The sequence below is a fragment of the Danio rerio genome, chromosome 3, assembly GCF_052040795.2.
Source record: "Danio rerio strain M-AB ecotype USA chromosome 3, GRCz13ab, whole genome shotgun sequence".
Classification (NCBI taxonomy): Eukaryota; Metazoa; Chordata; class Actinopteri; order Cypriniformes; family Danionidae; genus Danio; species Danio rerio.
The window spans coordinates 66,245,451-66,261,334 of NC_141023.1; the positions used below are offsets into that span (position 1 = coordinate 66,245,451).

Consider the following 15,884-nt stretch of genomic DNA (forward strand, 5'->3'; position numbering starts at 1 on the left):
CTTGAGTGGCCCAGCCAGAGCCCAGACCCAAATCCTATTGAACATCTCTGGAGAGATCTGAAAATGGCTGTACACCGTCACTTCCCATCCAACCTGATAGAGCTTGAGAGGTACTGCAAAGAGGAACGGGCAAACATTCAGGTCCGCCAAGCTTGTGGCATCATATTCAGAAAGACTAAGGCTGCCAATAGTGCATCAACAAATTATTCAGCAAAGGCTGTGAATACCGATGCACATGTGATTTCTCAGCTTTTTATTTTTAATAAATCTGCAACGACTTAAAAAACTCTTTTTACATTGTCATTATGGGGGATTGTGTGTAGAATGTTGAGGAAATCAATGAATTTAATCCATTTTGGAATAAGACTGTAACAAACAAATATGAAAAAAGTGAAGCGCTATCAATGCTTTCCAGATGCACTGTAGGTATAAACTATTATAACGTATATTAGAAGCATTGCCTTGCCATTGAATAAACATTCAAACAAGTATATTTTAGTGTATTTCATGCTAGACTGAAGTATTTAATTGTTTAAGTTTACAATAATAACACAAACAAATAGCTACAGGTGTGACGGTCAGCTTTTTCATTAGTGATACTAGTTAAGAAATGTAATGTCTGTGTGTGCGTGTGTAATTTGAGAACACAAGTCATAATGAGTTTAAAGTCATGCCTCCACCATTACAATTAGTGTCAGACAAAGCATATATTCACATCAGGCGGGAGGACATCAGTCTTCAAACTCTTTGTGATGGTGGAGGCTGGCCGTCGCTCTCTCTGACTGTATATAAACGTGATCGGATGACAGCTCAGTGTTGATTTTGCGGTTGACGGTCAGCCATGTGTCTGCGGTGGCTCCTCTTTGCTCTGGCCTCAGTAGGTACGTCTGTTTTTAATTAAATTACTGTGATGTAGTGACAAATTTAGCATGTGTGTTTCTTAATACAATATTCTGATTAAACACACAGCCTAAATGGCGATGAAAAACTTGTTATATTTAGCTTATAGATAAGAACTTAACCTGCTGTACACTGGAAACAAACATCTGTTAATCAACTGTTGGGCTATTTTCGGGTGTGAAGTGCATTGTGGGATGTTGATCTCTGCTCTGGCGACTTTTGTTGTTGAAAATTCAACTTTACAGTTTAACAAAGTGACTTTTATTGATATTTCAGTCGTTCGGAATATAATAAATAGAGAAATAAGTCTGTAAAATAGCTGAAAATGTGCTGGCGGCTTATTACAAGGTGTTTGTAGTGTAATATACAACACCAACCAAGACAATATAGGGTCCCACTTTATATTAAGTGGCCTTAACTAATATGTACTTACACATGATTTAATAGTTTATAACAATGTACTTATTATGTAAATACATGTATTTATTGTGTACTTATGCTTGCTTAAATACCTGTATGTAATTACATCTGTAATTAACTTCTTTAATTACATTTGTAAATGCACTGCTTACCTTTCCCTACACCTTAACCCACCCTTAAACCTACCTATACCACCAAACCTGTCCATAACCCAACCTCTATCCCAACTCAAGAGCACCACAAGTGTTCTCAAATACATTATGAACACAGTAAGTACATTGTATTTAGTTTTTGATGCAAGTATGTAGTAGTTAAGGACACTTAATATAAAGTGGGACCCAATATAGCAATGCAGACTATTAAAAATGTCAATAAAAGTCACCTTTTCCAACTTTTCAAGGTTAAAAGTAGTTGGAGGAAGAATCAAGCTCCTATAATGCAATTCAAAAGCATTAATAAACCGGGAAAAATAAAAATCTGAATCACAAAATACGTAAAACTGGTAATTTACGGGGGTTATTTCTGTGTAGGCTTTATTTTAGAAATTGTTCATCACAATAAAGTTCATAAAAATGAAGTTTCATTAGAAATGGCAGCTGTTTTAATATCAAATTTGACTATAATACATCTCTTCTGCCTTAATGAGCATTTTGAGGGTGTGGAAACCACATTGTTTTTGCACAAGTATTCACATACTCTAAAACGCATTAATTTTATTGTAAAGAAGAGTGCTTAAAGAATAGTTTGGGATAGTTGAACCAAAAATGAAGATTCTTTCATAATTTACTCTCTCTTTACTTGTTGCAAACAGCATGTTATATGTTGAAGAAACCTGCAACCACTGACTTCCATAGTATTTGTTGTCTCTTACTATGGAAGTGAATGGTTACTCTGCAAGAAATGCTTACTTGAGTTTTTTGTCTTGTCGCTAGTCCAAATATCTAAAAAAAACTCTGAAATTAAGAAGCTTTTTCTAGACAAGAACAAAATAATGTTTTGTTTTTCAGAAATAATGAGTCAAAATTAAACGGGTTTGTCTTTAAAACAAGCAAAATAATCCACAAATGGAGTAAGCTAAATAACCATACCCTGCTTTTGTAAATTGCACAGTATTTCACTGTATGTGAGCTGTATTTTTTCCCAGAGATGGGTTGCGGCTGGAAGGTCATCCGCTGCGTAAAAAAACTTGCTGGATAAGTTGGCGGTTCATTCCGCTGTGGTGACCTCAGATTAATAAAGTGACTAAGCCAACAAGAAAATGAATGAATGAACTGTATTTTACTGTAGGACAGTTATGCGGTATGTTACTGTATAGTAAAAGTATGTATATGTTACAGTAAAGACATACAGTACTGTAAACACACGGAGCAAGATAAATGGTGCTGTAAATGTAAGTACAGTGTTTGTGCTGTTATTAATTTACAGTAAGTTGCTGTAGATTATAGGAAAGTGTTAACAGTGCATTTCCACTTTGAAATAAGTCTATTGTGCTTGTTTGAAGGAAAAACTCACTGGATTATTTCTGAAAGCAAGACTGTATTTTTTACTTGTCTAGAAAAGGCTTCTTGATTTAATAAGTTTTAGAGATCTGGACTGGTATCAAGACCAAAACTGCAGTGTGATTGTAGATTAACAAAAGAATGAATAGAGGTGATATTTGCTGAGTGTACTGATGGAAAGTGTTGTCTTCACAGGGTGCGTGTCTGCTAATGCAAACTGCAGCTATGAGAAACTGATTGAATACCTCGGATTAAATGATAACAATGTTAAATTGACGTCCCTGCGGCCTGTGGATAACTGGAAGAATCACGTCACGGTTTATATTGACCTGTTTGTGACCTCCATCACAGAAGTGGTACAAACCCAGCCTGATTTACCCGAATGCCATAACTGGAGGTGTTGTTGATGTTTCTTTCTTAATTATTTCTACATTTCTTTCTCTGCAGAATGAAAAGGCCCAGAGCATCTCGACACAAGTCACACTTGCACACGTGAGTAGTTTCAAAACTTCATTTTAAACTTGGGTGACAAGACCTGGTCTTAGCTGGTCAGGCTGGGAGATGACCAGCTAAAACCAGCTTGACCAGCCTAGCCAAGCTGGGAGTCCAGCCAAAACCAGCTATGTCCAGCTTAAACCAGGCTGGTCAAGCTGTTTTTTGCTGGTCATTTTCCAGCCAGACCAGCTAAAACCAGGCTGGAAATGGCTGGAAACCAGCCTGGAAATGGCCAAAACCCCTCTAAAACCAGCCTGGTCAACCAGCTAAAACCAGCCAACCAGCCTAGGCTGGTTTAAGCTGGATTTTTCAGCAGGGTAAACAGCCCTGGGAGTAATTAAGTAGGAGTAGTAGTTAATTGAGTGCACTTCAGAATGACCCCTGTGGTTTCAGACACCATTACAAATGGCTGCTAGTTTAGGGGGGTGATTTTAGATACAACAATACATTACCTGCATCCCCACCCGTAATATGGCTTTTCTTGACAATTTCTTTAATTCATTTGCTACTATTGAATCTTGTGATGTAAGTCAGTTGGCTGCTAGTTATAAACACTTTAAAAGTGTGAATGGTCACTTCGCAGGGTTGGGGCAATGACTTCACAACATGGAAACCCGATGACTTCTGTGGGATGAGCGCCTGTTCGGTTAAAAAGGACATGGTTTGGACTCCAGACATTGTCATAGCTGAAAGGTGTGAAAAACAGTTTGTGATGCGTTTCAGTGTTTGTTATTTTGGTTAAAAACATTGTGAGGCAATCCTTTCTATTTTGTGTTAAAGGTGCATTGTAAAACCAAATCAATATGGCAATTTAACACTGGAGTCAATAGGAATTTGCTCTGTTTTGGAGCCAGCCCCCAGTGGCCATTCAATGAATTGCAGTTTCAGTCACTTAGTTCATTTGTGCCACTGATTATCTAGATCAGGGGTGGCCAACCATGTTCCTGGAGAGCCGCCTTCCTGCCGATTTCAGTTGCAACCCATATCAAACACACCTGAACCAATTAATTAGGACCTGAACACCAGGGCTGCGTCCGAAACCGCATACTTCCATACTATAAAGTACGGCAAAATCAGTATGCGAGCCGAGTAGTATGTCAGTATACATAGAATTCGAAAATCAGTATGCGAGAAGTACCCGGATGACTTACTACTTCCGGCGAAATTCTGGAGTGCGCATCTCATGCACGCTGCGCTATCCCATGATGCCCCGCGAGCGAATTCATGAATGTGAGTGAAGCGACGCAAATTACGCAGGTAGGATGCATGACCATGACAAAATGGCGGATGTAGTACGTCCGAATTCCATTCATACTTTCACATTCATACTGTATAGAACGTACTTTTCTAACGACCGAGTAGTACGTTTAAATTCAAATACAGTACCTACTGAGTAGTAGGCGGTTTCGGACGCAGCCCATGTGATAATTACAGGCAGGTGTGTTTGATATGGGTAGCAACTGAAATCTGCAGGAAGGTGGCTCTCCAGGAACACGGTTGGCCACCCCTGATCTAAATTAGTTCCCATACTTTTCAGCTCACAGCCCCCCGAAAAGTAAAGACATTTAAAAAAAATCTATATAGTCTTTACACATCACCAACACATTTTCAGTGTTCATAAACTTGTTCCAAGCTTGTTCTGTGTGTTGAGCACCCATCTACTAGCCTATTTTCAACAATAATTTCATCTGTTGGTCATTTTCTACTTGCACTTATGAAATCTTATGAAATTGTGAGCTTTGGTGACACTTTACTTGAAGGGGGTTACACACATCATGAATTACATGCGTTCACAGTTATTGTATGTGAACATCTGGCTGCGCAAACACTCCACCTCCTTGTTTTATGTTTAACTTTTTATCTTTTTTCAAGCTTCACTTTTGATTTTACTGATGCCTCACTGTCTTCAGTCTTAATGACGCTATGTTTTGTCCTTTTCTAGCATCAAGACAGAGATTGCAACGATGGAGAACGCGTTTGTGCGTCTGGAGAGTCAAGGTATTGTCATCGCAGCGAACACTCTGGCTGTGACCTCGGCCTGCAAGATGGACCTGCACCTGTTCCCCTTTGACACCCAAAGCTGCACCCTCACCATCATGTCTTCAGTTCATTCAAGTACATTTCATTCTCAGAAAGCAATGTAGATCAGCGTTGTGCACAACTCAAACCTAAGAAACTCAGCTCATTGTTTTTTTTCAGCAGCTGTAGTTCTGAATTTTCCCCATTCATTTTCCCATAACGTAAAACAGAAGTTAAGGTTTTCATTTTTTCCACTATTGTGAAGTGCATCCACTTGAAATGGCTCTGAAGTGAGAAAAAAAATGTATTCTTTGGGAACCGATTGGATTGTTAAATGATGGACGTTGCTAACAAGAAAGATTGACGAATGGAGGAATTCAGAGCAGAAATGAGACGCACACTAATAGCCTCACCCTAAATGACTGATAGCCCCGTCCTAATGTACTGATAGCCCCGCCCTAAAGTACTGATAGTCCCACCCTACAGGACTGATAGCCCTGTTCTAAAGTACAGATAGTCCTACCCTTAAAGGACTGATACCCTCGCCCTAAAATACTGATAGTCCTGCCCATAAGTACTGATAGTCCCACCCTAAAGGACTGATAGCCCAACCCTAAAGTACTGATAGCTTCCCCCAAAGTACTGATAGCCTCTTCTTAAATGACTGATGGCTCTTTCATAAAGGACTGATAGCCCCCCTAATGTACTGATAGCCCCGCCCTAAAGGACTGATAGCCCCCCTAATGTACTGATAGCCCTGCCCTAAAGGACTGATAGCCCCACCCTAAAGGACTGATAGCTCCGCCCCTAAGTACTGATAGCTCCGCCCTTAAGTATTGATAGCTCCACCCTTAAGTACTCATAGCTCCGCCCTTAAGTACTGATAGCTCCGCCCTTAAGTAATGATAGCTCCGCCCTTGAGTACTGATAGCTTTAAAAAAATCACACTCTCATTAACTCATTCTTTGTAACTCTGCTTAAACTGTTCTTTATAATGTAGACAGAACACTAATCTATTGTTTTTCAATGTAAACATGCATTGCCATCACATTTAAACACAGGAATTAATGAGTTTTTAATAGAGTTAATAATAATGTGCCCCTCCAAGTAAAGTCATGCCATAGAGATAGTTTAGTTTAGTTCAGTTTACATGTTAGCACATCATTATTCATGTACTGTTATTGTAAAGTGTTACGGTTATTTTGTTTTCAGGCGACCAGCTCCAAATCAGGCCATTCTCAGATGCTTCATTCCTGACTCAAAGCTCCCAGAAGGCCTTTCAGACTCAAGGAGAGTGGGAACTGATCAGTATCAACACGTCTAATAACCAGATTAACTTTTTGGGGGGCCTACGCGATCAGCTGATATTTCGGGTACAGTGCAGTCACGTCCATCATGTTTAGAGAAATGTGTGTTATAATTCTCTTTGTAGACGAACACTGCTGTCTGACCAAAAATAAATAAATAAATAAAACTAAATCTCTAAAGATACATCCATTAGGGAAATTATATCATAATATTTGTTAACGAATAATTGGTTGAATAATGAATGATTATATCATATCAGGACATAAACAATGATCTGGGGTGTCATTTATAAAACTTTACATAAAAACCTTTCTGAAAGGTGGCTCAGTGGTTAGCTCTGTCTCCTCACAGCAAGAAGGTCGCTGGTTCAAGTCCTGGCTGGGCCAGTTGGCATCCTTCTGCGTTGGTGTGGGTATCCTCTTCGGCTTCCCCGACAGTCCGAACACATGCGCTATAGGGGAATTGGATGAACTAAATTCGTAGTGTATGTGTGTGAATTAATGTGTTTGGGTGTTTCCCAGTACTGGGTTGTGGCTGAAAGGGCATCCGCTGCATAAAAAAAACATTTGCTGGAATAGTTGGCGGTTCATTCCGCTTTGGCAACCTCTGAAATAGAGACTAAGCTAAAGGAAAATGAATGAATATAAAGTAAAAAGTAAGGGACCAAGAACTGAGCCTTGTGGTACACCACAGTGTACTTTAATGAGTTTATCCCCATCTACTTTCATGAGTTCATCCCCATCCACTTTCATGAGTTCATCCCCATCCACCAAATTGGCTCTATCCCTGTCTTTCCACACCCCCTATAGCTGGTGTGTGGTGAAACACTGGCGCCGTTGTCCTGTGGCTGCCGTCACATCAACCAAGAGGATGCTGCACACTGGTGGTGGTATGGAGAGAACAGCCCCCTCCCCTCATGATTGTTAAGGGCTTTGGGTCTATGGTCATACACAATAAATGCGCTATATAGATATATACATTACATTATCAGTGCGTGATCATTCTGGAACGTCAGTTGTGTGAACACATCCATCTTACAGCTAAAGCTGAGCTCTGAACAAGACAGTGATGCCCAAAACAGCAGCAAATGTACATCACATTTTAAGACATACGCATTTTAAGAGATGCTGAGGATATATTCAGCAGGGTATCCAAACTTTTTCGCATGTCTGTACATTCATAGATTTATAATTACCTGTGATTCACTGAAATAGAAATGTGTAATCGGGAAACTGCAAACCAGGCTCATTATTAATACACACCCATGTATACATTTCTGGACAGTGCGAAATACATCCCTTGAGCTTTTTTTTTCACGTTTTTTTGTCGCCGCCAGAATCCACCAGAGGCTGCTGTGTATGCCTTTTCAGATCTCAAACGGCTCTTCTTGTGTAAATCGACCAGAGTTTGCTGTCAACTGACCGACCGATTCCCCCAACCAGCCCTTTCCCTAAACCCAACCAATAGTGTTTTCAAAAGCAATCCAGAAAAAAAAGCCCTCACGGCGGCCTGATTTTTACCCCGTTTTCAGATTTTACCCCATTCCCACCGTATTATTTACTTGTTTATTTTATTTTCAGCTTTTGTTTTTGTTTTACCTGCTTTCTCGAACTGTTAATCGCCCGACTCGAACCTCATAGTCATGGTCAACTCTGCTCTGTGTCTCGAGTTTGCCAACGTACACGGCGAGCTACTGGGCAAACAGCGGAAAAGCTGTGTACACGGAGGACAACGGTGAGCTGCTAGTGCAAAAAGTAACGGAAGCCGTCGGCGATGTCAAACCGCACCGTGGCTTTTATTTTAAAGATGAAATGCAGCCATACGTACCCCTGGTTACATAATTTGCACTCTCCAGAAATGTATATGGGGGTACGTTTTTACAATGTTGAGAAACATCCTAAGGTACTGATAGCTTCCTCCAAAGTACTGATAGCCTCTTCTTAAATGACTGATGGCTCTTTCCTGAAGGACTGATAGCTCCGCCTCTAAGTACTGATAGCTCCGCCCTTAAGTACTGATAGGTCTGCCCTTAAGTACTGATATCTCTGCACCTTAAGTACTGATAGCTCCGCCCTTAAGTACTGATAGCTCCACCCTTATGTACTGATAGCTCTGCCCTTAAGTACTGATAGCTCCGCCCCTAATTACTGATATCTCTGCACCTTAAGTACTGATAGCTCCACCCTTAAGTACTGACAGCTCCACCCTTATGTACTGATAGCTCTGCCCTTAAGTACTGATAGCTCCGCCCCTAAGTCCTGATAGTTCTGCACCTTAAGTACTGATAGCTCCGCCCTTAAGTACTGATAGCTCCGCTCTTAAGTACTGATAGCTCCGCCCTTAAGTACTGATAGCTCTGCCCTTAAGTACTGATAGCTCTGCCCTTAAGTATTGATAGCTCCGCCCCTAAGTACTGATAGCTATGCACCTTAAGTACTGATAGCTCTGCCCTTAAGTACTGATAGCTCCGCCCGTAAGTACTGATAGCTCCGCTCTTAAGTACTGATAGCTCCGCCCTTAAGTACTGATAGCTCCGCCCTTAAGTACTGATAGCTCCGCTCTTAAGTACTGATAGCTCCGCCCTTAAGTACTGATAGCTCTGCACCTTAAGTACTGATAGCTCTGCCCTTAAGTACTAATAGCTCCGCCCGTAAGTACTGATAGCTCTGCCCTTAAGTACTGATAGCTCTGCCCTTAAGTATTGATAGCTCCGCCCCTAAGTACTGATAGCTCTGCACCTTAAGTACTGATAGCTCTGCCCTTAAGTACTGATAGCTCCGCCCGTAAGTACTGATAGCTCTGCACCTGAAGTACTGATAGCTCTGCACCTGAAGTACTGATAGCTCTGCACCTGAAGTACTGATAGCTCTGCACCTGAAGTACTGATAGTTCCACCCCTAAGTACTGATAGCTCCGCCCGTAAGTACTGATAGCTCTGCACCTGAAGTACTGATAGTTCCACCCCTAAGTACTGATAGCTCCGCCCGTAAGTACTGATAGCTCTGCACCTGAAGTACTGATAGCTCTGCACCTGAAGTACTGATAGTTCCACCCCTAAGTACTGATAGTACTGGTTACATAATTTGCGCTCTCCAGAAATATATACAGGGGTACGTTTTTACAGTGTTGACAAACTGAGATACCTTATAAACCTGGAGACTTTCCTGTTCTCGTCTGCAGATCACAATCAAGAGGAAGCCTGTTCTGTACGTCATTGACTTCATAATGCCGGTGTTCTGCTTCCTTATTCTGGATTTGGCCTCCTTCTTCGTCAGTTCAGGTGTAAAAGAGAAGCTGGGCTTTAAAGTGACCTTGCTCCTGGCTATTTCTGTGTTACTGCTGCTGCTTAAAGACATGCTGCCCTCTACTGCCAGCGACGTCCCGCTGATCGGTGAGTTCATTCGATGAGTTTTCGAACTCCAGAAACACATTACTGAAGTAGTATAGAACCAAGCAGATGTGGACACAAGAAGAACGAGCTGCATTTAATGACGTTGTTTAGCATGTCACCTAAAGCAATATTGATCTAAGCAAAATGCAAGCATGCATCTCTAGCTCCGCCCATGCCCCGCCTCTTTGCCCATTTTCGGTTACCTGGGAGTGATGTGTGGTTGGCTGAAGTCACAAGAGACCTGTCACTCAAGTGGCCACGCCCTTAATTATGCAGAATTTTAAGGCTTACTGTAAATAATTCAGATGAGTTATAATTGTGTTGTTCAAGCTACTTGGAAAATGTAGTAAGTGTAGCATAACTACACTAAAAGTTACACCCTGGGAAATGTAGCAAGCTAAGCTAAAAGCTACTTGGCAGATGTAGCTTAGCTACATTCACTCATTCATTCATTTTCTTTTCAGCTTAGTCCTTTTATTAATCCAGGGTCGCCACAGCGGAATGAACCGCCAACTAATCCAGCACGTTTTTACGCAGCGGATGCCCTTCCAGTTGCAACCCATCTCTAGGAATAAATCAATATTATTCTTTTACAATTAATTATTAAAACAAATTAATTTTGTTCACTGAAAAAAGGGATCAGAAAACATGCCAATTATGTTTATGACAGATTTATGACAAGTTATGCTGTTTTGGTTGTCGACATCTCCGACAATGTTATCTTTGCATTTAAAATGACATAACTGAGGGAATGACCCCTGTTGACTGCTGTCATAGTCATGCATACAAGTCTTGTGAACACCCCTTTTAGCTGTTAACTTGTTTAAGCTGTTAACAGTGTGTTATCTTTGTGCTGTTTTTATAGGGATGTACTGTGTTATCATCTTCACTCTGATTGGCATCAGTGTTCTGGAGACCATTTTCTTGAGTTTTCTGATGGGTAGAGGAAAAGAAAGCGCTTCAGTCGCACCGATGCACAGAAAATCTGCTCTTTCTGGTAAATAATATGGAAAAACGTGGAGCTGTTAGCATTAGCATGTTGGAAAAATATTCAGGATAAATTAATTGATGTAAAACTATTTAAAGTGTGTTACTGTATACATTATGGTAAGTAGAAAAAGTTCCAGCATGTTTTAGCAAGTTTTTATATTGTTAGCATTAGCATGTTGACAAAAAATGTATTAGTGAAAACATTACGGTAAGCAGTAAAAATGCTAGCATGTTTTAGCAAGTTATTATATCATTAGCATTAGCATGTTGACAACAAATTCTACATTCATAAAATGATGCAAAACAATTCAGAATGTGTCAGTGAAAACATAATGGTTTGAGTATTGTTGATTGTGTTAGCATAATGCTAGTAAAATGTTAATTCAGTTAGCATAATGCTAATTGAGTAATCCATGTATGAAAACCATCAGTGTTCCTTACAAGTAGACAGGGAATATCTGTTTTCAGAGCTCTTCTTAAAATATCGGTAGTTAAAATGCTAGCATGTTTTTAGCAAGGTATTACATTGTTAGCATTAGCATGTTGCAAATTTTTCAACATTAATAAAACATTGTAAAATGCTTTAAAATATTTTAATGAATACATTATAGTAAGTAGTAAAAATGATAGCATGTTTTTAGCAAGTCATTATATTGTTTGCGTTAGCATGTTGACAAAAGATTTTACATTAATAAATTGATTAAAAAACTGTTCGAAATGTGTTAGTAAAAACAAAAGTAGCAAAAATGCAAGCATGTTTTAGCAAGTTATTATACGATTAGCATTAGCATGTTGACAAAATCTACATGAATAAAATGATGTAAACCAATTCAAAATGTGTTGGTAAAAACATTATGGTAAGTAGTAAAAATGCTAGCATGTTTTAGCAAGTTATATTATTAGCATTAACATTTTGACAAAAAAAAAGCTATAATAAATTGATTAAAAACTATTTGAAATGTGTAAGTGAAAACATTATGGTAGATAAAAACACTAGCATGTTTCAGAAAGTTATTACATTGTTAGCATTAGCATGTTCACAAAAAATTCAAAATGTATTAGTAAAAACGTTAAGGTGAGCAGTAAAAATGCTAGCATGTTTTAGCAAGTTGTTATATCATTAGCATTAGCATGTTGACAACAAATTCTACATTCATAAAATGATGCAAAACAATTCAAAATGTGTCAGTGAAAACATTATGGTTTGAGTATTGAGTATTGTTGATTGTGTTAGCATAATGCTAGTTCAATGTTAATTTAGTTAGCATAATGCTAATTGAGTAATCCATGTATAAACAATGTAAAACACTTAAAAATGTGTTAGTGAAAACATGCATGTTTTAGCAAGTTATATTGTTTACATTAGTATGTTGACAAAAGATTTTACATTAATAAATTGATTAAAAAACTGAAATTTGTTAGTGAAAACATAAGTAGCAAAAATGCTAGCATGTTTTTAGCAAGTTATAGTATTAGCATTAGCATGTTGACAAAAAAGCTATATTAAATTGATTAAAAACTATTCGAAATGTGTTAGTAAAAATACTAGCGTGTTTCAGAAAGTTATTACATTGTTAGCATTAGCATGTTGATAAAAAATTCTGATGCTGCAAAACAATTAAAATTTATTTAGTGAAAACAGTAAATAGTAAAAATTTTAGCATGTTTTTAGCAATTCATTATATCATAAGCATTAGCATGTTGACATTTTACATTCATAAAATAATGCAAAACAATGCAAAATGTGTTAATAAAAACATCATGGTTTGAGTATTAAGTATTGTTGATTGTGTTAGCATAATGCATGTACAATTCTAATCCTGTTAGCATCATGCTAATTGAATAATCCATGTGTAAAGACTATCAGAATTTCCTGAAAGCAGACAGGGAATATCAGGCATGTTTTCAATAATTGATTATAATGTTAGCATTAGCATGTTGTCAACATCCAACATTAATAAAATGATGGTGAACATTATAGTAATTAGTAAAGATGCTAGCATGTTTTTAGCAAGCTATTACAGTGTTAGCATTAGCATGTTGCAAATTTTTCAACATTAATTAAACATTGTAAAACACTTTAAAATGTGTTAGTGAAAACATTAGTTAGTAAAAATGCTAGCATGTTTTTAGCAAGTTATATTGTTAATAAATTGATTAAAAACAGTTTGAAATGTGTTAGTAAAAACATTCCAAACTGCAAAAATGCTAGCGTGATTTTAGCAAGTTATTATATTGTTAGCTTTAGCGTGTTGCAAACATTAATAAAACATTGTAAAACACTTTAAAGTGTGTAAGTGAAAACATTATGGTAATTTGTAATAACGTTAGCATGTTTTAAGCAAGTTATTTTAGCATTAGCACTAGCTTATTTGCAAACATTTTACATTCATAAAATCATGCAAAACAACTCAGAATGCATTAGTGAAAACATTATGGCATTGAACATTAAGCAATGTGGATTATGTTAGCATAATAGTAATACAATGGTAATCCAGTTAGCATTATGCTAATTGAGGAATATCTGTTCATAGAGCCCTTCAGAAAAATATGTTGTATGTGTATTTGCGTGCAGACGCCGTGAAGAGCACAGAAGGCCCTGCAGACTCAGTGTCAGACAGGAATGAAGCGCCGCTCACCGCTGATGCTCTCAGGCAGATCATCATGGAGTTTGAGGTCCAGAATCAGCAGCAGAAGAAGAAGAGCCTGAGCTGGACCAGAGTGGCTAAAATCATTGATCTTGTTTTTTTTCTCATGTATGCAACCACTGTCCTTCTGTTTCTGATAGTGCTGTCCATCGCTTGGTTCCCATGAGGAAACATATACAACTACACACATGATCAGGAGATGGTCAAACTTATATTCGCTGCAATTCCTGCTATTCTTACTTAGAGCTTTTGTCTTGTTTCCAGTCCAAATATTTAGAAATTCCTAATCAAGTAGCCTTTTCTAGACAAGCAAAAAATATTGTGTTGTTTTAAGACAGAATGTGTCACATTTTGACAAGAACTTTTGCTGGTTTTAAGGAAAAAACTCACTTAATTGTGACATTATTACTGAAAACGAGGAAAGGGGCTCTATTTTAACGATCTAGTGACAATGTCTAAAACGCATGACGCAATAACGTGCATTAAACCAATTAGAGTCTCGTCTCTCATTCCCTTTAAAAGTGTTGTGTTGCTCCATGGTGCATTTGCTATTTACATGGCGGCTTTTGTATATGTAAAAACTGAACCCTTCACTTACGAGAAACAGCATCTGCAGCGCGAGGATAAAGAACGAGCCTCCTCCATTCAGCCTCTTTACTCCTTTTCTTTGGTGGAGTGAGGAAACGGTGGAAACTCACTCCACTGAACACATCCATTAGCCCACATGTTTCATTTAGTTTGTTAAGCACAAAGATTTGAGTCGAAACTATTTCTGAATTCAGTTCTAATCTCCAGCAAAGGAATAAATGAACAATAATAATCAAGTGTGGTCAGAAAACGGAGTTACATCCAATAATACTGCTAATAAAAATCACATTATACAGATGCAGATCATCATTAATAAACTGAAAAAGCTCCCCGAGGTGAAGAAGGCATGGAGGCAGTGCTGTTTATATTGATGTAGAAAATCATCATTTCTGGGTCATTTTAATCCTTTAATTGTTTTCATCTGTAAAGATTTTTGTGTGTTGCTGTACATCGTAGGTATTAAGCAATGTGTAACCATACGTTCACACCAAAAGCGGCGAGAGTGTCAAAGTAGCCGGAAGTCATTCATTTGCTATGAGAGCTGGCGGCGATAAGCAGCGAGGAGCAGTGTGGCGTGTCTTCTCCGGCGTGGGCGTCGAGGAGAGTTGAAATCAAGTCAACTTTATGGTAATGAGCTATGACACGGTTTGGCGGCAAGCAATCAGAATGAAGACATCCACCGCTTGATAGGAGTTCAGAGAACACAGACCTGTGAACTTTGGTTCCGACCACAGTTGTTCCCAAGGGTTTGAAGATTGCGGTCACCGGATTTACAATGTTTTCTTACAGGAACATGCATTAAATAAGTTACTGGCGAGTTACTGATGTTCATTAAAGTAATATAGATGTATCTCAAAAACCCACCAGAGGCTACTGTCCGACTGGCTGAATGATTGACTGCGCAATCGGCCAATAGACTGACACCACCCTCCTCCTTCCCTGAACCCAACCAATTTTACTGATTGACCTGCCCCCCGCTCACTTCCCTAAACCTAACCAACGATTTACAAAAGCCCTCCAGAAAAAGAAAAGCCCTCGTCTGATTTTTTTACCACGTTTTCGGATTTCACCGTGTTCTTACCCTGTTATGAACTCGTTCACTTTATTTTTTGGATTCTGTTTTTGTCTTAACTGATATCTGGAACCGCTCTTCCCCGGACTCGAACCCGGTCGGCGCGGTCAACTCCTTCTCTCTGCATGTGAAGTCTGCCGACGAACACAACGAGCTGACTGGACAAACTGGTTGCGGCGGGAAAGCCCTTCACACGGAGGTTAGTGGTCAGCCGGCGAGCGCGAAAGGGAACGGCGATATACGACCCCGTAGCGTTCGCTTAAAAAAATTAAACGCAGCCATAGGTACCTCCCGGGACGTATTTTGCAGTCTCCAGAAAAGTTCACGGGACTACGTTTTCAGAATGAGCCTGGGTTGACTTTTTAGCAGCAGTCTATTTCAGTCCCTCAAAATACGCTCCAACAATGCGCCTTAACACACCTCCTTTATAGACCAGCACACCCATGAGTCCACAAAGTGGTGTAAATGTAGTTGCTATTTAAACAACGTGGCGCAAAACGTGAAAATTACAGTTGCGCTGGTCTGAAAATAGCAACAAATCACGCCAAACACGT

At 39.0% G+C, this 15,884-nt stretch overlaps 1 protein-coding gene across 2 annotated transcripts; it reads left to right on the forward strand.

Annotated features, from left to right (window-relative positions):
* The first annotated feature begins 612 nt into the window (after window positions 1-612).
* On the forward strand, window positions 613-14,447 carry LOC101884816 (5-hydroxytryptamine receptor 3A). Of its 2 annotated transcripts, none has more exons than XM_087245414.1 (9): window positions 613-881; window positions 3,015-3,175; window positions 3,267-3,311; window positions 3,898-4,007; window positions 5,257-5,429; window positions 6,546-6,706; window positions 9,822-10,032; window positions 10,898-11,029; window positions 13,598-14,447. In XM_087245414.1, the coding sequence occupies exons 1-9, from the start codon at window positions 842-844 to the stop codon at window positions 13,834-13,836; spliced, it is 1,272 nt and encodes a 423-aa protein (XP_087101540.1). In that variant the 5' UTR covers window positions 613-841; the 3' UTR covers window positions 13,837-14,447. The 2 variants fall into 2 exon arrangements, with proteins under 2 accessions (XP_087101540.1, XP_087101541.1); XM_087245415.1 differs by having other exon boundaries at window positions 5,257-5,312.
* Window positions 14,448-15,884: the final 1,437 nt, after the last annotated feature.